Consider the following 24,278-nt stretch of genomic DNA (forward strand, 5'->3'; position numbering starts at 1 on the left):
TGTCACACATTTGAGATACACTAAGTAAATTATGTTGCAGGCCGTATGCATAGTACACATTTTCTGTTGCATGAGTTTGCATAGACCCAACATGTCTGATTCCCTATATTTCACCGTTTTTTCCATTACCAAAGTCACGTTTCCCACTTTGAGGTTTCTAAGTGAGAGGAGGTTGCTTTTATCTCCAGTCATGTGCCTGGAGCATGCGCTATCTAAGTACCATTGCTTTTGCTTCCTGCTCACTGATCCCAGCAGTCAATTTTTTACAGGTTAGTTTTGGGTACCCATATCCACTTGGGTCTTTGTTTATTGAAAAAGGGATGAATAAGATTTGTCCTAGCTCATCTAGGGAGAGATTTGGTTATTGGGACTTGTTATGTGACTCTCTCAGGATGTGGTTCACTTAGAAAGGTTAGATTATTTTAATATCAACTAGTTTCTTATGACAGTCATAACTCTTATGCCTCATAAGTACGCAATGCAAACATAAACAATCTATATAAGGAATTTTAACTTGAAAATTACTTTTGTCAAAATCTATTCCATGTCTCTCAGAGGTTTGACTTTTGTAAATGTTATCGAGTAGCATGGAGGACCTGGTCCATCTCATACCATTCTCTGCTTCAGCTTTAGTCATATGAAGTTCTTTGTTTAGTTCTTCATTTCTCTTAGTCATGGATTCTTAGTTATTGTTTAACTCGGTAATTTTAGTTAGCAGATGATGGTTTTGTTTCAAGAATCTCATTTTCTTCTCTTAGTGATGCATACTTTTCCATTATCAGTTTCCTTTTTGAGTCTGCTGCCTGATATATGTTAATGAGAGTATAAAGTAGAGAGTTTAGTTACCTTTTTGAGTAAGAGTTTAGATTGTCTTGTACGTGATGAATACTAACCTTTTCATATATGTCTTCTTCTTCATCCTCTTCAGAATCTAATCCTGCCATAAGAGCTTGGATAGTTTTTTGAAATCTGCAGATGTTCTTTTCTTCTTCTAACTCTATAGCGACTAGAGCAAGAAAGTCCTGTTCATCGAATTGCTGTATTGCAAGAAGTGATTTATTTTCTAGTTCTTCATTATCAGATTCTTCTTCAGACGAGGAGATAGGTGAGCGAGACACAGAGAGAGAGAGAGAGAGAGAGAGAGAGGCGAGATAGAGGGAAAAAGTGGGAGAGGTGAATTTTATATGTATATTGGTTAGACAATTGTATATTATACATATATATATATATATATATATATATTTGTATATATGGCAAGTGAGATTGGGAGAGAGGGGAGAGAGGTGAGCAAGAGAGGGCAGAGATTGGGAGAGAGAGGAGACAGGCGAGGAGACTGAGAGAGGGAGGAGAGAGGCGAGCGAGAGAGGTCAGAGAGTGGGAGAGAGGTGAATTGTATATGTATAATGATTCAATAATTGTATATTATACATATGTATTTATATATTCTGGCGAATTATTCATATACAAATGTAGTTCATTATACAAACTCAAAGTCAACCCACATAATTATCGTATAATGTTAGCTGTGAGTGGTAATTATAGCAAATTATAACTATGATGCGTAATTAAGTATTATAAGTTTGCTTAACCACATAATATAGGAATATTCATTGCATCAATGTAAATAAAGAGTCTTAAAATGAATTGAAATTAACGATTAAATTGAGCTCCATTGAATATTTTTTAAAAAACTAGGTTAATACAAATTGAATCTAAGCATCATCGCCACAATTTCCAGGCACATCATACTCAAATGAGATAATCAAATGATAAAAACTTTTTCAACATATAACCGGGTGAATCGAGATCATTGGCGCTACTCTCATATGTGCTTCTAGTATTTTCAGGCACATCGTGAACAAACAAAAGATCAGTGCGACTATTGTTGTCAACTGGATGAGTTGAAGAAGTCGGTGTTGGGACAAAGTCAGAGTTGTTCATGTTAAATACTGAATTCGAGTTTGAGAACAAATTGTTATGTGAATTATTTGGGGTCTCATGAATATAGAATTCAGATAGTTCCCCTGTTGTTCTTCTAACGTGTGTTTGCACAACAAACACTAGTTGTTCATTTTGATTGTTGTTTTCAGCTTGATCACAATTGTGGCTTCCTCCATAGGTAACTTCAAAAATTAATGACTCTGTCTCCGTTCGCTGGACCATCTTAGTAGCCCCACAATAATGACGAGCACATCGATAATATTCTATGCATTTCCAAAATTCAATGATCATATGTGAAATCAACTCGCATATAGTACCTTTTGGTCAAGGAACTTAGAATAATAGTACATTCACCTGGGATATTTTGCACAAGTTTCTTTCCATATTTCCTCCAACTAAATCCATCTTCGGGTGGAACTTCTTCTCCAGGTCGAGCTTCTACAAACTCTGTCCGTCTTGCCAGTTTCTTCCTATAATGATTAATCATGTAATGTTGAAGTTTCTAACAAGATTTTAAAAGAGAAAAGACATAAAGAGACCATCGAAGTTGTCCCATATTTGCATAAAGAGACCTAAACTTTTGAAGTGTCCTATCACACCACTAAACAACTATATATCGTTGTAAATTGGCCATTTTTAGTCATTCCATCTTCTTTTTATTGCGCGTGTTGCTCACGTAGAGAACCTGACCCGACCCTTTCTTTGAAGAAAATTCGTGAACTCCATCTTTGCATTTCATTTCTCAACTTTTCCTTTTCCCTAAAAAATCAAACGAAATACACTGTGTTCTTGTTGTTGACGATAGTGTTGTTGTTGACATTCTCGTTGTTCATCATTGTCGATCGTTGTTGACGATAGTGTTGTTGTTGACATTCTCGTTGTGAAGATTCTTGGAGATTGAAGGTCTAACAGGTTAGGGTTCTAAAATCTGCACTTTTTTTACGATTATTTTGATTTTATGGATTATTATAGTGTAGAATTGTTAGAATCGACCTCCTACAGTTGCCATTGTTAGGATATTTTTGAGTATGTTGGGTAATCGACTTAGTTAGTGTAGGGTATTGTGTTATTGACTTAATGCAACTGTTAGTGATTAGGATTTTGTGATTGTGTTTTAGGTTAGGGTTAGATGTTATCCACTTAGTTCGAATGTTATTATTTGTCTCTTATTCATTTGTAGACTTCAATTTGTACAATAACAACTGCTTATGTTAGTGTTTTTGTTCTGTTAGTACTGTTAAAGCTTAATGTTAGTGCTTTATTCTACTTTTGTTAGTTAGTGTTTCTGTTGTTGTTGTTTGTTAGTGATTATGTTTGTTGTGTACAACTTGTTAGAGTTAGTTATTGAAATGTGTGTTTGAATTGTGTTTGTTGTTGTTACATGATTTTTCAGGATGGCTTTTACTCTTATAACTTTAAGATGGTATCATGGGGGGGGGGGGGGGAAATAGATTTTGGTCCACTACCTAAATATATTGGGGGGCATGTGACAGAATTCTTAGATGTAGATGTTGATAGGATGTCTTATTTTGAATTGAGGGACTACATAAAGGAACTAGGATATACAATAGATTGTGATTTTTTCATCAAGTGGGATGGGTTATTGGTCCTTGTTGATAATGATAAGGTTATATTTGACCTTTTCAATATGGTGAATGATGGGGATACAGTGAAGGTGTATGTTTTTCATGGGGTTAGTGAAGCTAATCAGGCCCTACTTGAATTGGAGTTTGTCCCCCATGTGACTGAAAGTGGGGTAGGTGAGGAATCTTTTAATGAGACTTCTAACCCTAATAATCAGCCTCCTACTTCTACTTTTCCTTCCATCCCTACAACTGGTCCTTCTGAAACTTCCAGCACTCCATTTGAATTTCAGTCTTTTACTGTGCCTCCACTATCTCCTTCTATTGTGTCTCCTCCTTCATCTGATTATCTTATAATAGATGATGATCCAACTGATGATGAAGTGGAAGATGAATCAGGATCTGAAGGGGATACTGGTGAAGATACTGAGGTTGAAAGTGATGTTCATCAAGAGTATGTAGATATAAGGGCAACCAAGAGGCATTTCAAAAGGTCACAAAGGAGAAGTAGGGGAACTACTTCAAATCAGATTAATGTTAATGAGAAAGGTCCAGATATAGGGTATGATGAGACAAATAATGGTATTAGGGAAAGCTTAGTTGGTAAGCTAGGAGGTGATGAACCTTATTATCTAAGTGATGAAGTTCCTAGCTTTGAAATAGATGGTGAAGAGGTTGATCAAGTAGTGCATACACCTGTTAGGAGGAAGAAAACCCCAAATAGAGTTGTGTTTGATACAACTGCTGAAAAGATTGTTTGGGAATTAGGACTGGTTTTTGGAACTGTTGAAGAATTTAGAGTGGCAGTGACAAGATATGCAATCCAAGAACATATTCAAATTGAAAAATATGTAAATGAGCCTGGCAGAGTTAGAGTGAGATGTTGTAAAGAGAGTTGTCCTTGGTTGTTGTGTGCAAGTAAGGATAAAACTAGTGGAGATTTCATTGTTAAAACATACAACCCTATCCATAAATGTTTGACATCAACTCATAACTACCTGTGCAACTCAAAGTTTTTGGCCACCAAATACAAAGAAAGAATAACTCAACAGCCAAACATCAGCATTGTCTTGTTGCAGGACATTATTAGAAAGGAGTTGGATATTAATGTTGGTAGGACAACAGTGAGAAGAGCTAGGACTAGAGTGTTACAAGAGATCATGGGTGATCACATTATGGAGTATGGTAGGATTTTTTATTATAGAGATGAAATATTAAGGAGTAATCCAGGTAGTACTTGTGTAGTGAAGGTTGGAGAAGATTCTGAAACTGGGCAGAAAATTTTTGAAGGGTTTTATGTTTGCTTCAATGCTTTAAAGAAAGCATTTTTTAGAGGTGCTAGAAGGTTGATTGGTTTTGATGGGTGTTTTCTCAAAGGTGTGTGTAAAGGCCAGTTGTTAGTGGCAGTTTGTAGAGATGGAAACAACCAAATGCTCCCTATTGCTTGGGCAGTTGTTGAGGTTGAGAATCAGTATACTTGGACATGGTTTCTTGAACTAGTGAAGAATGATCTTGAACGTGGAGAAGGGCATCAACTATCCATCATTAGTGATATGTAAAAGGTAATTACTGATATCCATATTACTATTTTATTGTTGTTGAGTTTTTCACTTAAGTTGATTCTTTTTCTGTTATGTTGATTTGTTAGGGACTAGAAATTGCTGTGGATACTTTATTGCCACTTGTTGAACATAGAAAATGAGCAAGACATGTTCTTGCAAATTGGTCAAAAAATTGGAAAGGAGTTAAAAGAAGAAGAGTGTTTTGGAGGATTGCTAAATCCACATTTGAAGCTGAGCTGAAAGACAATATAGAGACAATGAGGAAATTAGGACAAAAAGGTTTAGATAATCTTTTATGGTACAATTTGAATACATGGTGCAAGAAGTATTTTGAAGAATATAGCAAATGTGATATTGTGGACAACAATATGGCAGAAAGCTTTAATGCTTGGATAGTGTCTGCAAGGTATAAAACCATCATTACAATGCTTGAGGAGATAAGGGTGAAGATGATGAAAAGAATTGGTGATTTGAGAGAGTTCTCAAACACTTGGATCACTGATATATCTCCTATGTCTTTGAAGATTTTGCAAGAAAACATTCAAAAGTCTATGCAATGTAACTTGACTTGGAATGGAGAAAGAGGTTTTGAGATTAAACACCATGGGTTTACACACACTGTGGACATTGTTAATAGGAGGTGTAGTTGCAGATCCTGGCAGCTTAGGGGAATTCCTTGTCCTCATGGTGTTGCTGCCCTTCATTACAAAAACTTGGAACCAATCCATTATGTGGCTAGCTGTTATAGCAAGGAAACCTACCTCAACACATATGCCCATTTTATTCAGCCAATGAATAACATGAAAATGTGGTCAACCTCAAATAATCCAATTGTAAAGCCACCAAAGATCAGAAAGTTGCCTGGAAGACCAGTTAAGGTTAGAAGAAAGGAAGCAGATGAAAGCAGAAAAACTAGAAAGTTGAGCAAAAGAGGTGCTGTAATGACTTGTAGCAAATGTGGCACACAAGGACACAATAAAAGAGGATGTCCTACAAGAAACCAAGCTGATCCAAGTCAATCAACTGAACCAGTTTCTCAGGCAAGAAGTACTGCTCCAAGTCAGTCATCTGAACCATGTTCTCATACACAGGTACTTTTATTTGTTACTCTTAAATGATGTTATATGTTGATGTATATATATTGATATATTAATATACAGGCTACTGAAAGTGGTAGAGGAAAAGGCACAGGAAGAGCAACAAGAGGAAGAGCAAGTGGCAGAGGTGTTCCAGCTCAATCACATGAAAATGTTACAAATACAAAGGTAATATATCTAATTATTATATCATTGTTAGATAATATAGATATGCTTTAATATTTGATTTCAAAGTATAGACTGTAAATGGTAGAGGTAGAGGTACAGGTACAGGTAGAGGAGCAGGATCAGGAAGAGAAATGGCTCAAGAAAGAAATGTGAATGAAGGACTAAGTAGAGGAAGAGGAATGACTCAACATAGTCAAACTAGTTCAGAAGCAAACTACAGTAGAGGAGGCCTAGGAAGAGGGAAGAGACCAGTAGAACATGAAGACACTAGTGGAGGACAAACAAGACCTTTTAAAAGGCCAAGAATGGTAGGTGTTGGCATATACCAAGCTAAAGATGGATTTACAACTCTCAATGTAAGTTTACAACTATCAATGCAAGTTTACAATTGTGATTGCAAACCTCAATGTAATTGTCTAATATTTGACTGTGTATTTATTTGACTAAGCAGCCTGGATTGCCAAGTAGAAGAGTCATCAATACTGGTACAAAAGTTACAAAGAGGGCTGATGTTGTCACTGGTGATATTGGCTACACACCAGTACGTGGATTCAAATGGAAGGGGAAGACAACTATTACCAAGTAGCAATCTGGAAAGAATGAGGGCTGAAAAGGTTATCCAAACTAGGTCTGTAGCTGCTGCTAATGCTGCTAATAGCCAAGGTCAAACAACTTCAAGTAGAAAAACTTCTGTGCCATGGAAGTAGGGCATTTTGATGTTGTCTTGTTCATTTTGACAAACAAAATTTAACTAAGCATATATTTGTGTTGTTTTTTATTGGAAACAAACTCAATTTTTGGGTGTAACCAAACAAACTTGAATGGTTGGAATCAAACTCGATTATGAAGTCTTCTTTTTTGTCAGTTTTGTTATTGCCTTTTTAATTGTAATTGACATATTTGTGAAGCTTCTCAAATGGTTGCCACGATAATATAGATTAGAGAACCAAATACATTAACTAATTGTTCAAATCATAACAATTTCGACAACAAAGAACAACAATAACTTGAACATTCAACAATCTTTCAAGTTACACACACCTACAACTAGCAAGATCTATTCAATTAGCTTCTAGGTACACACACCTACAATTTCAAAAAATTGAAAGTAACTAAACATGTCTATGGCAATTTTGGTTGTACACACCTACAACTTCCATCCTTCACATTCTTGGTTAGACTTAAACATAGAAAACACACAATAATGATCAAGACGATTAGCTTCAAGTTACAACATTTGCCCTTCTTTTTCTCCTTCATCATGACTTGGTTACTTTCAACACGACTTTCATAAGATGTCAATATTTCTTCCAACTCCTTAATTCTCTTTGCTAATCTCGGAATAACATACTTGGATCTTATATCAACTTCTTCTCGATCCCTCCATCTAAAGAAGTTGCACGCATCCTCCTAAAATACGCAAAACACAAATTAAAGAAAAATACATAAACAAAAGATCTCCATAAAAAAATTAGTAAACATACACGATAGCGTGGACAAGACCAAAATCTTCGAGCTGGGTTATGCTCTGACCATGAAGTTTGAATTGATAGTAAGTCACCATGTTTGCATCGCAGTTTCACTCGCAACATCGGATCATTCTCATCATTACAAATACGATTCAACATTGCATTTGACATTTTCAATCAAAATCTAACCACAAAATTGAGAAGAAATTCAACCATAAAAAAAACTTCAAACTAACGTTTATACTGGAAATTAAAAGAGAAAAGACGAATTCCTACCTTATTTTCTTGAGGAAGATGAAGAAGTCGTCAAAAAGAGAGCACCAATATTGTTCTTGCCATGGAAATCAAATTGTTAGGGCTACCAACGGCCATTTTTTGAGTTTAAATTGGGGAAGAAACAAAAATTGATTAAATAATTAATATTAAAGAAAGAAAATGACATGTGGCTGTTTTTAAGTGGTAAATAAAAAGGAAAAATGACCCATCAGGCGCCTAACGTGCGTGTAAACAACCCGGATGAGTTAATGGGTAAAAATGGCCAATTTACAACGATATATAGTTGTTTAGTGGTGTGATATGACACTTCAAAAGTTTAGGTGTCTTTATGCAAATATGGGACAACTTCGATGGTCTCTTTATGTCTTTTCTCATTTTAAAACCACTAAGATCTAAATATACTCTAAGAGCCTGTTTGACTCAGCTTAAAAGCTGGTCAAACTGACTTAAAAGCTGGTTTTTGATTTATTTAGCTGTTTGGCAATACTCAAAATAACTTATTTTAAGTTAAAAAAAAACTTATTTTAAGCCAAAAATTAAAAGCTGGGGTAGGGGTGCTTTTTTATTTTTAGCTTATAAGTTGTTTTAAGTTGACCACATTTTTATCTTTTTGCCCTTAATATTTTTATACAATCTCCAAATTATCCACATAACCCTAACATCTCTTTCTTCCATTTTTCCCTTTTCACGTTTGGCATAACAACTTTAGCACTTTTATCCAAACACATAACTGCTTATTTTAAAAATAAGTTTCAACACTTTCAAAAGTACTTTTTTAAAGCTACTTTTATTAAGCCCATCCAAACGGGCCCTAAATGTCCTAAAAGATCTAAGCTTAATGTACCACATATCACTTCAATTTCACATTTATTTTGTAAAAAATACCACAAGGGATGTAAAAGTTCTATTCACTATTAACCAGAGTCTCGGATCAAAATGTAGTTGTTGTGAACACCCTGTTGGGTTATGAATAAGGTGATTAGGGCGTCATGTCAAAGGTTAAAGACTGATAAATCAGATAAGAAAAATTTATACTAAAAATTAAAATATTATTATATCAAAACTAATATTAAAAAAAAATATTGAAACTGTAGAGAGAATAAATCTCCCATAAACAAAAGTCTCTAAACGACTACATTGTGGATTCTATTGTTATATTGTGTTAGAAGAAACAAAACCTATATTTATAGTCCTAAAAAACTTTTCCTACTAAAAAAGAACTAGCTAATCCATACCTTTTCCTAAAAGAAAAGAATAAATCAAATATGAAACAATATTACATCTTCCCGAAGAGTAAAAACATTTATGTTGATTTTTTAACTTTTCTTTTAAGAGTAATAAACTTCAAATAAATGGTTCAAGTGTTGGGCCTAGGGAACAACTATGAAGAGACCCATTCCTAGATTTGCTTGGGATCCAGATTGAGTAGAGTTATATGATTATTATCTATAATTTAGAAAGTGATGCGTATTACGAAGAAGTTGTGTATTTTTTTCATTTCCTTTCTAGAGTCTAACCTTCTCATTCGATTGTTATCTATCTTTTAAACACCAAATGGTTACACGATAAGAAGAAAGTATTTCTGCAGCCAAATACTGGCACACACCCTGTTTCATGGGATTAAAGTGATTTTGCAGCTGCAACATCAATCCCTTCCCCTTTGTCAGCTCAGTGATCACTACTTCCCTCTCCCAACAGTTGTTTTCTCCCATTTTTTCCAACAAAGCTATGACAACAATAAATAAATCTGAATATGAATTTGTGATAGATGAGAAAAAGTAATTTGTGTATAAATTAGTCTTCCTGTCTTGGTAGAGTCAACACAGTGTAGCATTAGTTTGACTTATATGGCTTTTTTTGGACTGATTCGTCTTAATATATAAACATAACATTTAACTTGTATTCAACTGAACTACGTATAACAATGGAAAAAGAATAAAAAATATCACTTAATTTGTTTCATTTACTATATCTTTATTGTTAAAATGAAATTATTCATACTAGGTTGTTATTAATTTCATCATTTATGCCTTTCAATTGAATGGAAAGCCCAAATCAACCAAAATTACCCATATTATCCCGATTCAACCCAAATCATATGGCCATTTCTTTTATCGATTTTAACTTGTCTTCAACTAAACTATGATCTACAAATAGACCTTTTTTTACGTGTCATTCAATGCGTATTATATCACATTGATATGTGTATTTACTTGAATATGCTTAAAATTGGAGGACATCAATTTATTTAAAGACGTATTTATGAATTATATCAAAATTTTAATTTTTAAATAATTGACTAATTTCTAAATACTAGTAAAAAACATGATTTTAAAATTTCTAATTCGTCCATATCTATTTCTGTCTCAATCGTTTGAAAAGGAAAAAGCCTCCTGTTAAAATTACAGCTCCAGTTTGTATCGATCATAAAAAATGGCGGCTAAGAAGCGAAGCAGCCGAATTAGTTCCAGCTCGAGCTCCAGCTCAAGCCGCCAATCCGAAGCATTCAAGCCGTCATCGCCCGACTCAGTGAAATCTCAGACGAATCGCCATCGTTGGCTCATCACCATCTTCTTCATTGTGTTCTTGATAATTTCGTTACTGATTTACTGTCAAAGATACTACTACACTGCTACTACTGTTGTTGTTGATGTTGAGAAGCCCTATGTTTACCAGCGTGGACTTGTAAAAGTCGATTCGACTTACCGTGAAGTAATCGATGTAATGTATTCTATACTCTCCCCAATTTGATTTCTTTAGTTTTGTAATAAAAGAAAATTATGATTTATTTGGTGATTCTTTTAAGAATTGCAGGAGAATTTGAATGTTTCGGAAAATATTAGTCGGAGGCATTTTGGGAATCCTGTTCTGGCTTATATTACTCCGTGGTATTTGCATTTGTTGAATCATGTTTTGTTATTCCCATTTGTATATCTCGATACGCATCTTATCATTTGTTTGTTTTTGACTAGATATGAAGCTTTAGAAAAAATTAAAGAACTCTTAAAAATCTTGTGGTCTTAAATTTAAGATAGATAGAATTTACAAGAATATGTGATTTTAAACATGTCAAGAAAAAACCGAAATTGAATAGTTGCCACAAAAGGAGAGAATTACTCTTTGTGAACCGGACTAAAAATGAAAGAAAGACAAAACAAATTGAAATGAAAGTAGTACTAGACTATAATACGTTGTGTTGGTGATCTTCAAAATGTCATGTACTTGAACAGGAAAACTGTTTCAGAGTTGAACTTCAACTCCGCCTTCATAGAGGAGAAGTGTTGTAGTAGGTTAACAGCTAATCTATAAGAAGTTGAATAGGTAATGGAGATTCCTATTGTTGGCCCCAACTATTTTGGGATTGAGGAGTTTTGTAGTAGTTTGTTTTTTAAGCGAGGGGATGTAATGTCCTGACCTGAAAATTAGAACTTTTGAGTATGGGGAACTTTTTACTAGCTTGTTTATGTTCATTTTGGCATGAAATTGTACTGAATAGAAAATTCATAGAACTGCCAATACCCCTTCTCCAACCTAGCTACCTGCTAAAAGAAATTGTTTTGACACTGATAGATGTAGTTTTGGATTCTTCAGTTCATGATGGTATGATAAATGGTGCAGGAATTCAAAAGGCTATGACCTGGCAAAGAAGTTCAGTTCTAAAATTACGCATTTGTCACCTGTTTGGTATGAATTGAAGAAGTAAGTGAACTTGTTATTACCTTAGCTTTCATATAGTAAAAATCTGATCCTTCTCTTGAGAACAGAGACTAGGGTATTAGATTCAGTTTTATTTTGTTTTTTTTCTTTATAACCACCAGGTCATTGCTGCTTTCAAATAAATGAAAACAATGAATCTAGTTTAATAAACTATAGGAATGAGTACTGATTTAGCGGGACTGCAATATTAGGAATACACTTCAGTCTCTTATTATCATGAAACTGTTTAATATCTTTACCTCTCGTACTTTCTGATGCCAGTGAAGGAAGTAAATTAGTTCTGCATGGAAGACATAATGCTGATAGAGGATGGATTTCAGACATTCGAATGAAAGGAAATGCTCTGGTACGGTACCGACTACATTGAACTATAGATTGTTGCAGATACTTAGTTTAATTTATGGCACTTATACAACTGGAGCTTAGAGAAGAGAACTAAAGGTGGAAACACGATTTTATTAGGAGTCAAATTTGGGGTTACATATTCGATTATTTACTTTGAATTCATTCATTGACCACTGTATCTTAATTCTAGCAAGCAAAGGGGCTTGGGGGTTGGTGTGTGTGTGGACTGTGGTGGTGGTGTGTGTGTGGACCGTGGGGAGGTGGTGGTGGTAGTGTGTGTGTGTGGGGGGGGGGGGGGGGGCGTTGGGCAGAAAAGCAATTGGAGTTCTGTTTGTTTAATACTTGTTCGATCACTTTCTCCAAGTAAGCTTTTTTTTCTTGGAACTGCTCTCCGTTTCCTAACAGGTCCCTTGAATAGAGAGGCCTACAGAGATGGTGCTAGCAACTGAGAATTAACTTATCCTCTAATCTTTACCTCATTTAATTATTCTGTTTCAACATATCATGTAATGTTGGATTACCAGCTACTCTAATGATTTTCTTTCCGCTCTCAATCTACAGATTTTACCTAGAATTGTCCTGGAGGCGATTCCGCTGGACTTGCTGAAGAAGAAGAAGCTTAGAGAGAAAGCAATCAACCTTATCATAATGGAGTGCAAGTGAGTCTCTATTTTAGATGTCTGTTTGAATTTTATTGCAACTTGAAGGAGTTAGACCGGTGTTAATTGCAGCCGCCTGAGTTGTGCACAAAGATTATAAATGGATAATCTTCATTTTTGGTAGGATCAGATATTGAATCACGCACAACATCTGCAAGCATATTTATTTGAATGAGTAGGTAATAGATGAAGATCCATTGTAATTGCTCACCGGATACACATTTGGCAAAACTTACCTCCAAATTCCAAACCAACGATTATCCATTCTATTAGCACGTCTTCTACGTCAGGTACATTTTCTTCATCCACATATTCTGAGATCCTTTTATCTTATGTAGGGAAATGGAGTATGATGGTATTGTACTTGAGTCCTGGTCAAGATGGATGGCTTATGGCATCTTGCATAATTCAGATATGAGAAATCTGGTTAAGTGCTTACCTTCTCTCTCTGGTTTTTGTTCCTTTTAGTAAAACTTGGGAATAATGACATTTTGTGTAGATCCTGAACGATAAAATTCGTTCCGTTCTTATAAGATGGTGTGTGGTTCTAACTTCTGAAAATAAAGGATCCTATCTCACACATCTCATTTTTCGATTTGTACAAGAGCTGAAACATGAAAGCCATTACATGAAATATTTTATTATATGAAAAGTATTTCACAGAGAGATAGCTACTTACAGCGTTAAATAGTGCCTTAATTATTAGAACCTTCTTAGTTTATTTTTTTTTAATTTAACCTTAAGGAAAGAACTCTGCATTGGTGAGTGTAATTTGGGTATATGGAAAAGTAATTCACAAGATTTCTGATGAGTTCTACTTCTTTGATGCTTTGCAAGTGTAGGCATTGCAATTTATAAAGCAACTTGGAGAAGCTATGCATTCTGTGAACTTAGAAAGGAATGGCAAGACAAATCTGCAGTTAGTTTATGTGATAGGTCCACCACGTACAGATAAGCTGCAGGAGCACGACTTTGGACCAGAAGATTTACAAGCCCTTTATGATGCTGTAGATGGTTTCTCTCTCATGACTTATGACCATTCAAGTCCTTATAATCCGGGTCCCAATGCACCTCTGAAGTGGATACGCTCCACCTTGCATCTTCTTGTGGGTGCTGGCAGCAAAAGTAGGAGATTGGGTGAAAAAATCTTTGTCGGCATCAACTTCTATGGCAACGATTTTGTCATGTCCGGAGGTATACATGTGTTTATCTTACTGTGCTGTTTGTAACAACATTCCCTCACTTCCTTTTCGGCACCAACTCTGAGTAACAAAAAGAAAATGAAAAACACCAATTTTTTAGCTGATGTCCCTTTGTTCTCTAGGATGAAATTAAAAGGAACTTCTAAAGATATTAGTTAAACAGAGTTCTGACTTTTCCTATCTGTAAAGTTTTGAAGATCATAGAAAATTCAGATATTGTAGATGTAAAGACGGCCAATTGCATGTCAGGTAAAGGACTGCTAACGTTTTTGTAGTGAATGACTCTGTTTAACTACTCATCTCCCTTGAAATCTTGTGATATATGTTTTCTTGGAAAATATTGCAAATAAAAATTTCAGTTGGCTATGGGGGTAAATGCAAGGATGTAGTTTCACATTATCTTGACCTACGACAGTAACATCGGCTTTAAGGGTAAATTTGAATTATTCAAGTGCAACGAAGTGTTTAGAAGGGTAAATCTGAAACATATTTTAAAGCAATGCAATGAAGTCTTTTCCGGAAAAAAAAAGTGCAATGAAACTGATTTTAAAGTTGATTTTGGTGTTAGTGATTAAAACATCTCTAATATTTGAGTTCTAGACTACCATTTTGGCCACGCTGTTGATGTTAGGCATTGTTGTGCGACATTCTTGTCCATTTGAGGGTAAAAAAATCAAATATTCACCCAAAGTTTTCTGATGAGAGTTAGTAAATACCGGGTGAGATTGACTGAACCAACCATTTGCTATACTTCTACTATCTCACCCAAAAAAAGTGATCAGGCCAGCTGCCTTTGTGTAGTTATACTTGTTTGTAGCTTCTTTTATTTCGCTTTGAAACTTCAGCCCTTTATCTGTTGACGGATGCTATACATATGTTTCTGGAGTGAACTAAGACCCATTGGACTACACTTCAATTGCAGCTCAAATGTCCCTCTTTTTTCATCTTTAAGAGTTTAATGGATCTTTACTTTCTCATATCTGTCAATCATTTGTAAAGGATCAGTACATTTACAGGTTTAGGCGGGGGACCTATCATAGCACACGAGTATCTCTCTTTGCTGGAGCAGCACAAGCCTGTATTTCAGTGGGAGGAGAATAGTGCTGAACATTTCTTCTTGTACTCTGACAATCAGAATGTCCAGCATGCTGTATTTTACCCAACGCTCATGTCACTTGCAATGCGACTTGAGGAAGCTCGTACATGGGGCGCAGGCATATCAATTTGGGAAATTGGTCAAGGTTTGGAGTACTTTTTTGATATTTTTTAGTGTTTTTATCTTCACTTGGTGTCAGTGCCTAGCCTTACATTTCCATTTGTTTGATTAAATAGTCGAAAGGGATTACGTTGCTACAGTTGTCATGGATTAGTTTTTGAATCTAGAATACGGCTCTATGTTACCATTTTCACTTCACTTGCAGTTTTCTTGTATATGAACTGTCTTATTTTCTCTCTTTACACGTACCAGAACTACTGAATTGTGGAACCTTCTTCAGTTTTTTACCAGGAAAAGGCCCAAAAGATATACCCCTATCATTTGTGATGTATTTTATTTATGCTTCTGTTTATTTATAAAAGTATCTTCACCTTAATATATCGTCTCAAATATGCCCCTTCAACTTGCAGTTTTCCATTGCAGTGGTATATTTGAACTTTTTCGATTGTTTATGTATATGCTTTCATTATTACAGAGGGTTATATTATAAATGAATCTGATAGCTTAGGGGTAAACTTGAATTTCTTGTTTCTGTGCCTCTCCATAATACTAAATGTCAGAGCCAAGCGGATAACTGTTGAGGGAAAGCTAAATATGAGACAAAGCTGAGAAGAGCTAAATATGAGACGAAATTAATGGTGGACGGGCTTTGGTGGACCGGAAGCAAGGAAAAATCTGAACATGTTCCCTTTAGGACCTGCACCTTTTATTTCCAAAACTTGGAATATATTTCCTGGTCATTTATGCCATAAAAGAGAAGAAAAAGAAAGCTGTTGGAATGTATTTTTTACGGAACCACAATGCATCTTCGTTCATATCACACGAATCGGACATTGCATTGGAAATTTGGGCAGTCATTTGTACCAACAGTTATATTGATTTCAGTCTATCTAACTTTCGGTCAGGCTTAATTTGTCGAGCAATGTTTTCATTCTGCCTATTACTGAATTCAGAAAGGCAGTTCTGGGGTACGCCTTGGTGTAAAAAGAAAAAAAAAGAAGATATTTCTCCTGTTTCATTTTACGTGATGATATTTAACTGGATATAAATTTGTGAAAATATGAATGAAAACATTTAAGTAATAGTAGTTAAAAAGTTTAATATAGTAGGTTTAATATCTCTCAGAATGCAAATTATGACGACTAAGAAGGGAGATAAGGGTCTATTTTGGTGAAAAGATAAAACTGTCCCTGCACAAGCCTTGATAGTCAACTAATGCAACATATGTTGACTCTACCAATTACTACATACATTTGTTAAGGACAGGGAGACTGGTGAACAAGTCTTCAAACTAATTTATATACAACTAACAAATTACTTTTTCTCATCAATCTCAAATTCATATTCAGATCTGTTTATTGCTGGCTATAGCTTTATTCGAGCATAGTCAGCCAGTTTCTTGACTTTGCATAACTGCAAAAAAATGGGAGAAAACAGCTTTTGGGAGAGAGAAGTAGTGATTACTGAGCTAACCAAGGGGAAGGAATTGATGTTACAACTGCAAAAACACTTTGATCCCATGAAACAGGACGTGTGCCGGTATTTGGCTGCGGAAATACTTTCTTCCTATGATAAAGCTATGTCCCTCTTAAATGGCACAGCTTTATCAGGAATGATGAGCAAAAGTAAAGAGATCATTAATCCAGCACCATCTTCATCAACTGCGCCCCAGCTGGAATTTCCTCAACTTCTGGCTGATAGTAGCACTAAGAGTTGTGACCGGCCCTCTAAATTAAGGAAGAGGTACTCGACTCGATCTTACCTCCTCTCTTTTCTTTTGTAACTATCTTGTTTCCGAATCTTACTTATTGTCTAATCTGGATTCACACCGTAGAAAGCCCACCATGGCTTGTTAGTGCTATTTACTAAATAGGACTACATTTTGATCAGGGCTCAATCCTGAGACTCTGGTTTAGTAGTGAACAAAACTTTTTACCATTCTACTTCATCCCTTGTGGTACTTGTACAAAAATTTAATGTGAATTGAAGTGATATGTGCTTAAGCTTAGATCTTTAGAACGTTCAGAGTGTCATGAATCGCTTTAAATCTTAGTGGTTTGAGAATTTTGATCTACTGGTCCTCAGAAGTGGTACCTAGCCTTACTACAACAACCTACCTAATGTAATTTCACAGGTGTATGGAGAGGGTATAGAATGGTAGAGTCGTAGAGAGGGTATTTCCAATAGACAGTCAGAACCAAGAATCTCAACTTACTATGGTCAAGTAACTAAATAAAGTAGGATTATATGTAAATGAGCCTTGGTCAAGTGATAAATTTTATGTAAATAATCATGGGCTTATCAAGTTGATGCTAGAACTTGGTGCCAATAATTATTTTTTCCTCTAAAAATGCTACATGACAGCAATTATATTCGTATATATATGTTCTCCAAAGACAGTCACCAAATTGTATGTAAACAAACTCGCCTACACTAACTGTAATTTACTCAGATGATCATGGCATGAAGCTGTATAAGTTTATGAAACTCAAATTATAGTATTCTTACATGTGTTGAAGGTCCTTGTTAGAAACTTCAACATACACTTTTAATCGTTATAGGAAGACGCTGGCACCAAGGACAGAGTATGTAGAAGCTCGACCCGGAGAAGAGGTTTCACCTAAAGATGGACTTAATTGGAGGAAATATGGACAGAAACTTATCTTAGGTGCAAAATATCCCAGGTGAGTTAGTCTAAAGTTCCTTGACCAAAAATCTGAGTATCTGTTTCATGAATGAATTGACCCAAAGGTTGTATGATACTACAATATCCAGGTATTCTGTGGTTAACTGATAGCAATTATTTTCTTTTGGAAATGCAGAGAATATTTTCAATGTGTTTATTGTCATTGTGACGCTACTAAGATGGTCCAGCAAATCGAGAAAGAACCATTAAGTTTTGAAGCTACCTATGGAGGAAGTCACAGTTGTGGTCAAGAAAACAAAAACCAAAATGAAGAAGTACTAGTTGCTGTGGAAACACAAGTTGGAAGAGCAGCAGGGCAACTATCTGAATGCTACATTCCTGAGATGGTTTTAACCCAAAATAATTCATATAAAACGAAATATCCATCTGATAGTACATACGATACGATCCTACAGTTATTCTCATAACAATCGAGTTATATTCATTTATAATCAAGTCAATTCTATTTTCTCAAAGACTAAGTGACCAAATCTCCATTTACTGAAATTGGAGTTCCTAAATTAGTGGGATTAATTCATATAGATGTTTGTATTTCAAGCTAAAGGTAGATATTCTTAATTGGGAAAAGAACACTTAGTATCCCAAAGTGAGAAACTTTTTACAAGTGGCTACCCTTTTACTTTTATACCCCTGTTTTCAACTACTAATTTGCGTTATACTGTTTTGATACCATCAAAGTATATGTGGTATCAAAAATGAAGAAGCAATACTTCAGTAAAAACACTGTCAAGTTACTGTTAAAAGTGTATATTTATACATTCTGACAACTCAATTACTAGGTTCAATATCTCCCAGATGCAAATTATGATGACTAATAAGGGATATAAGGGTCTATTTTGGTGAAAAGACAAAATAGTCCCTACAGGCCTTGATAGTCAACTAATGCAACATGTGTTTGACTCTATCAATTACTACATACATTTGTTATGGACAGGGAGACTTGTAAACAAGTCTTCAAACTGCTCATTTATATACAACTATCAAATTACTTTTTCTCAAAATTCATATTCAGATCTGTTTATTGTTGGCTATTAGCTTTGTTTGAACATAGTCAGTCAGTTTCGTGACTTTGTATAGCTGCGAAAAAAATGGGAGAAAACAGTTGTTGGGAGAGGGAAGTAGTGATTACTGAGCTAACAAAGGGGAAAGAATTGATGTTGCAGCTGCAAAAGCACTTTGATCCCATGAAACAGGGTGTGTGCCAGTATTTGGCTGCAGAAATACTTTCTTCCTATGATAAAGCTATGTCCCTCTTGAATGGCACAGCTTTATCTGGTATGATGATGAGTAAAGGTAAAGAGATTATTCATTCAACACCGTCTTCATCAACTGCGCCACAGCTGGAATCTCCTCATCTTCTGGCTGATAGTAGCACTAAGAGTTGTCACCGCCCCTCTAACTACAGGAAGAGGTAGTCGATCTCATTCCCGTCTCTATTTTGTTTTGTTTTGTTTAATCATCTGGTGTTTTGAACTTAATTATTGTCTAATAGAAACTCACATAGATACCTAATAGAACTACTTGTTCAGGACTCAATCTCGAGACTCTGGTAATAGTGATAGAACTTTACCTATTCTACTACATCCCTTTATGCTATTTTCATCCCTCACTTATAACTGAATTGGAGTAGAGAATTTATGTGAATTGAAGTGATGTGTGCTACATTAAACTTAGATCTTTAGAACATTAAAAGAGTGTTGTGAATCGCTTTAAATCTTAGTGGTAGATTGAACGCTTTGAAAAATCTAGATTTCCTGGTCCTGAGAAGTGGTACCTAGCTAGCCTCTCTCTACTTACTACAATAACATATCCGGAGGGTAAGATGTAGCAGACATAACCCCTACCTCTATGAGGTTGAGATGTTGTTTCTGATAGACCCTCGACACCATGACTCTCTTAACTTACTATGGTTTATATATGAATGAACCTTGGTCAAGTGATAAAATGATCTGAAACTTATTAATTTGACGCTAGTACTTGGTGCCAATAAGTATTTTTCCTCTCATAATGTTACATGATAGCAATTATATTCGTATATGTATGTTCTTCAAAGACAAAGTTACTAAATTATATGTGAACAATTTCGCCTAGACTAACTGCAATTTACTCAGATGATCAGGGTCAAATTGTAGTATTCTTACATGTCTTAAAGGTCCTTGTTAGAAACTTCAACGTTACACGATTAATCATTATAGGAAGATGCTGGAACGAAGGAAAGAGTATGTAGAAGCTCGACCCGGAGAAGAGGTTCCACCTGAAGATGGACTTAGTTGGAGAAAATATGGACAGAAAGTTATCTTAGGTTCAAAATATCCCAGGTGAGTACTGTTCTTAAGTTCCTTGACCAAAAATGTCAGTATCTATTTCGTGAACGAATTGATCAAGAGGTTGGATGATACTACACTATCTGTGAGTTGACATATGGTCATTGAATTTTGGAAATGCAGAGAATATTATCGATGTGCTCGTCGTTGTTGTGGGGCTACTAAGATGGTCCAACGTATCGAGACAGGACCATTAACTTTTGAAATTACCTATGGAGGAAGTCACAGTTGTGGTCAAGAAACCAAAAATCAAGATGAAGAACTACTTGCTGTGCAGCAGACAAAATGTGATGAAGTTGAAAGAGGAGCCGGGGAAATATTTGAATCCTATATTCATAAGATGGTTTCAACCCCAAATAATTCATATAACAATTCCTCAACGGGGGTTGTGTTCTCAAACTCCAATTCTTTGTTCAACATCCCCACACCGACTTCTTCACCTCATCCAGACACAGACTTTCTACTTGACGATAATAATCTCGCTCTCTTGTTTGATCATGATGTGCCTGAAAATTCTGGCAATGATTCTCTGGCTGCTCTGGCTGGTGAGGTCTATAAACTCTATGAGGAGAATAACAAACTCAATTTTCCTCATCGTTACGACAAACAGGCTGAGGCTGAGAATTCCAGACCCTTGAACAATGTTGGGGACCGATCATAACGTAAGCCTACGAGTATTTCTCTTTGCTGGAACAGCACAAGCATGCAATTAATATAAAGGGAGAAGAAGAGGGCTCAAAATTTCTTCTTGTGTTCTACCTATAGCTCAACATTCCACGTGATAGATTTAAGACCACAAGTTTTTGTATGACTTAGGCTAGGATGTTTGTTATGTATTGTTTGATAATTTATATGTTGTGTTGTATTTGTCAAAGAATGATACAAGTCCCATATTGGTGGTTAATGAGATGGTTGGACTCAGACTTGAGCAATTCTTCTCTCTTTGAGCTAACTAAGAGAGCTAACTTTTGGGGTGTGAGTTAAATCCAATACCTAATTTCACAGTATTGATATAGTAAAAAAGACACGCGTCTTGATTTAATTCGTTAAGTTCGATTATTAGCAAGCCAAATATGTTTGTTAAATAAGTAAATGAAAACAAGCCGTTGAAATAAAGCTATCCAGTGACGTTTAGTGAAGGCATAATACATAAATACACCCTTTAACGTAACCTCATTTTACATTTATGCCCTCCAACTTTTAGTGTGCACAAATAGGCACTCAAACTTGTATAAAATTGAATAAATACACACGAATCCTACATGTCACTATACACGTAGGACACAAATTTTCATGTAGGATGCCATATAGGTCGTTTAAGTGACTACTTGTGCACCCCAAAGTTGGAGGACATAAATATGAAATGAGACCAAGTTAAAGGACATATTTATGCGTTATGCCTTTACTAAAGGCATAATACATGAATGTGCCCTTTAACTTGGCTTCAAATCACATCTATACCCTTCAACTTTGGATGTACACAAATAGACACATAAACTTGTATAAAGTTGATCAAATAGATACACATGTCCTACATGTCATCCAACATATCATTTTGGCATAATACATAAATATGCCCTTTAACTTGGCTTCAAATTATATTTCTGCCCTTCAACTTTGGATGTGCACAAATAGACACTTAAACTTGTATATAGTTGAACAAATAAACACACATGTCCTACATGTCACCCTTCATGTCATTTTTTGTCCTACGTGGTGTCCTATGTAGGACTCATGTGTTTATTTATTTAAAAGCTGGATAGTTAAAGTGCTTGTTTGTGCATTATGCAAGTTGGAGGTCAAAGTCAAAATTTGAAGTCAAGTTTAGGGTCCAATATATGTATTATGCCTATCATTTTTTTGCCGTACGTGTATTGTGCCATATAGGACTCCAGTGTTTATTTATTTAAAAGTTGGATAGTTAATGTGTCTATTTGTGCATTATGAAAGTTGAAGATCAAAGTTAAAATTTGAAACCAAGTATAAGGTTCAATACATGTACTATGCCTTTAGTAAATATAGTTAGCCTAGAGTACAAGTATATCAGTGTAAAATTTTTTGCACAACCTTGCCGCTAAGCTAACATTGCTCTGAAATGTGTCAAAGATCTAGTCTTTTAGCGTCTTACAATTAGGTTTGAGGAAGGTAAAAGGTACGTACGCAATCTTATCTCTACATTTATAGAATAGATAGGATAATTCCAGATTGACTCTCGTTAACTCTCCTCTATGATCCGAGTAAGCTCATACAGGTTGTCCAAGGATAAATCTAAAATTCCGACAAGCTCACACAGGCCGTCCAAATTCATGTTTATTTTGCTCTTTCCAAGTTGTTTCATTTCCTTATTATGTAAAAAAAAAAAAAGAAGTTCTTCTCATAAAGAAAGTTAGAGTTAATTCTAAAAATGCACAAAGACCTTGATAGTCAACTAATGTAACATGCATTGACTTTACCAATTACTACATTTGTTAAAGGCCACAAAGGGAGATTAGTGAACACGTTTTCACACTTAATTTCCCACTAACAAATTACTTTTTCTCATCAAGCTCTTATTCATATTCATATCTTCAAAACAAGTTTTTAATTAGTTGCCGTGTAGCTCCACTCGAGTGTAGTCAACCAGTGTTGTGACTTTGGTTAGCTTTCAAATTTTGAGAAAAATATGAGGGGGAAACAATTATTGGGAGGGAGAGATAGTGATTACTGAGCTAAACAAAGGGGGAAGGAATTGATGTTGCAACTACAAAAACACTTTGAACCCATGAAACAAAAATGTGTGCCAATATTTGGCTGCGGAAATACACATCGTCCTATGTGTCTTACATAATGTTCTACGTGTTAAGTTTTATATTATCTCCGTCTCATTTTATATGTTATCTTTCGAATTTCAAGAGTCAAACAAGTTTATTTTTGAGCGTAAATTTTTCACTGGTCTTTTAAACATTTTGAATTATCAATTATTGTGACTCGTAGTACTAATTACTTAGTTTACAAATATATAAATTTCATTTCAAAAGTTTTTTTTGAATATTTCATGCGCAAATTTCTGATCAAACTTAAACTGTTTGACTCTCAAAACATAAAAGGTGTCATATAAATTAGGACAACGAGAGTATAAGTTTAAGGGCCCGTTTGGCCATAAGATTTCCCAAATAATATTTGAAAAAAATTTGGCAAATAATGTTTGTTCTTATAATTTGCCATTATTTGGCAAATATTTTTCGCAAATATTTCAAATACTAGTTTTTTCTAGTATTTAGGTCAAATCTTATTATTTGGGATCTTTTGAAAATTAATTTTTTATCCCAAACTTTTATCTTTTACAAAAATGCCCTCTATAGTAGTTGTTTGCGTTGTATTACATATTTTTTTACGTGAAACACCAAAATAGTGATGAAATATTTACTTAATATTAAGTAATGATTTGATTGTTGATGAAAATAATGAAAAATTGGCTCAAGGTAACAAAGTCATGCACTTTGTATACTTCACGATGTATGTAATGATGTTTGTTGCACTCAATCCAAATTATCACATTGCTCTAGTATCATGGACACTATTTGTTTTTGTCGTAACAAACATCCAAGTGACTTGTAATACAAAGCTATAGTTAGTTTTGATAGTTTTAAAACTTATGGGTATAAATTATATTTTTTAAAAAAGGTAAAATATATTTTCCAAATCCTATGGCCAAACACATGGTGAAATTTCAATCAAATTTTCAGTCAAATAATATTTGCTAAAAATATTTAGAAATCTATGGTAAAACCCCAGCTAAGTATCTATTTGTTCATTCCCAAAATTGGAGGACATTTTATAAAATGAGGTCAAGTTAAAAGACACATTTATGTATGACATAATACATATATTTGACCCTAAACTTGACTTTAAATTTTAACTTTGACCTCCAACTTTCATAATCTACAAATAGACACTTTAACTATCCAACTTTTAAATAAATAAACACATGAGTCCTACATGACAAAATACACATAGGACACCAGGTAGGACA

The 24,278-nt window shown here is 35.0% G+C and overlaps 5 protein-coding genes across 6 annotated transcripts; all 5 read left to right on the top strand.

Annotated features, from left to right (window-relative positions):
* The first annotated feature begins 5,343 nt into the window (after nucleotides 1-5,343).
* LOC138348973 (uncharacterized) lies at nucleotides 5,344-6,442 on the top strand. The gene is made up of 3 exons (XM_069298593.1): nucleotides 5,344-6,177; nucleotides 6,247-6,351; nucleotides 6,437-6,442. Exons 1-3 carry the CDS (start codon nucleotides 5,344-5,346, stop codon nucleotides 6,440-6,442), a joined length of 945 nt encoding a protein of 314 aa, XP_069154694.1.
* Nucleotides 6,298-6,966, top strand: LOC138348442 (uncharacterized). The gene is made up of 2 exons (XM_069297632.1): nucleotides 6,298-6,707; nucleotides 6,803-6,966. The coding sequence occupies exons 1-2, from the start codon at nucleotides 6,483-6,485 to the stop codon at nucleotides 6,935-6,937; spliced, it is 360 nt and encodes a 119-aa protein (XP_069153733.1). The 5' UTR covers nucleotides 6,298-6,482; the 3' UTR covers nucleotides 6,938-6,966.
* Nucleotides 6,967-10,200: 3,234 nt separating this feature from the next.
* LOC101251382 (uncharacterized) lies at nucleotides 10,201-16,206 on the top strand. Of its 2 annotated transcripts, XM_026031224.2 has the most exons (9): nucleotides 10,201-10,817; nucleotides 10,911-10,984; nucleotides 11,715-11,795; nucleotides 12,075-12,159; nucleotides 12,720-12,817; nucleotides 13,156-13,243; nucleotides 13,660-14,011; nucleotides 15,036-15,260; nucleotides 15,796-16,206. In XM_026031224.2, exons 1-9 carry the CDS (start codon nucleotides 10,530-10,532, stop codon nucleotides 15,807-15,809), a joined length of 1,305 nt encoding a protein of 434 aa, XP_025887009.2. In that variant the 5' UTR covers nucleotides 10,201-10,529; the 3' UTR covers nucleotides 15,810-16,206. The 2 variants fall into 2 exon arrangements, with proteins under 2 accessions (XP_025887009.2, XP_004240083.3); XM_004240035.5 differs by lacking the exon at nucleotides 15,796-16,206 and having other exon boundaries at nucleotides 15,036-15,433.
* LOC138348609 (probable WRKY transcription factor 41) lies at nucleotides 16,115-21,198 on the top strand. The gene is made up of 5 exons (XM_069298142.1): nucleotides 16,115-16,978; nucleotides 17,797-17,919; nucleotides 18,058-19,353; nucleotides 20,138-20,260; nucleotides 20,390-21,198. The coding sequence occupies exons 3-5, from the start codon at nucleotides 19,031-19,033 to the stop codon at nucleotides 20,925-20,927; spliced, it is 984 nt and encodes a 327-aa protein (XP_069154243.1). The 5' UTR covers nucleotides 16,115-16,978; nucleotides 17,797-17,919; nucleotides 18,058-19,030; the 3' UTR covers nucleotides 20,928-21,198.
* LOC138348974 (probable WRKY transcription factor 41) lies at nucleotides 16,659-18,888 on the top strand. The gene is made up of 4 exons (XM_069298594.1): nucleotides 16,659-16,978; nucleotides 17,797-17,919; nucleotides 18,058-18,268; nucleotides 18,877-18,888. The coding sequence occupies exons 1-4, from the start codon at nucleotides 16,659-16,661 to the stop codon at nucleotides 18,886-18,888; spliced, it is 666 nt and encodes a 221-aa protein (XP_069154695.1).
* Nucleotides 21,199-24,278: the final 3,080 nt, after the last annotated feature.

The sequence above is a fragment of the Solanum lycopersicum genome, chromosome 5 (genome assembly GCF_036512215.1).
Source record: "Solanum lycopersicum chromosome 5, SLM_r2.1".
Taxonomy (NCBI): domain Eukaryota; kingdom Viridiplantae; phylum Streptophyta; class Magnoliopsida; order Solanales; family Solanaceae; genus Solanum; species Solanum lycopersicum.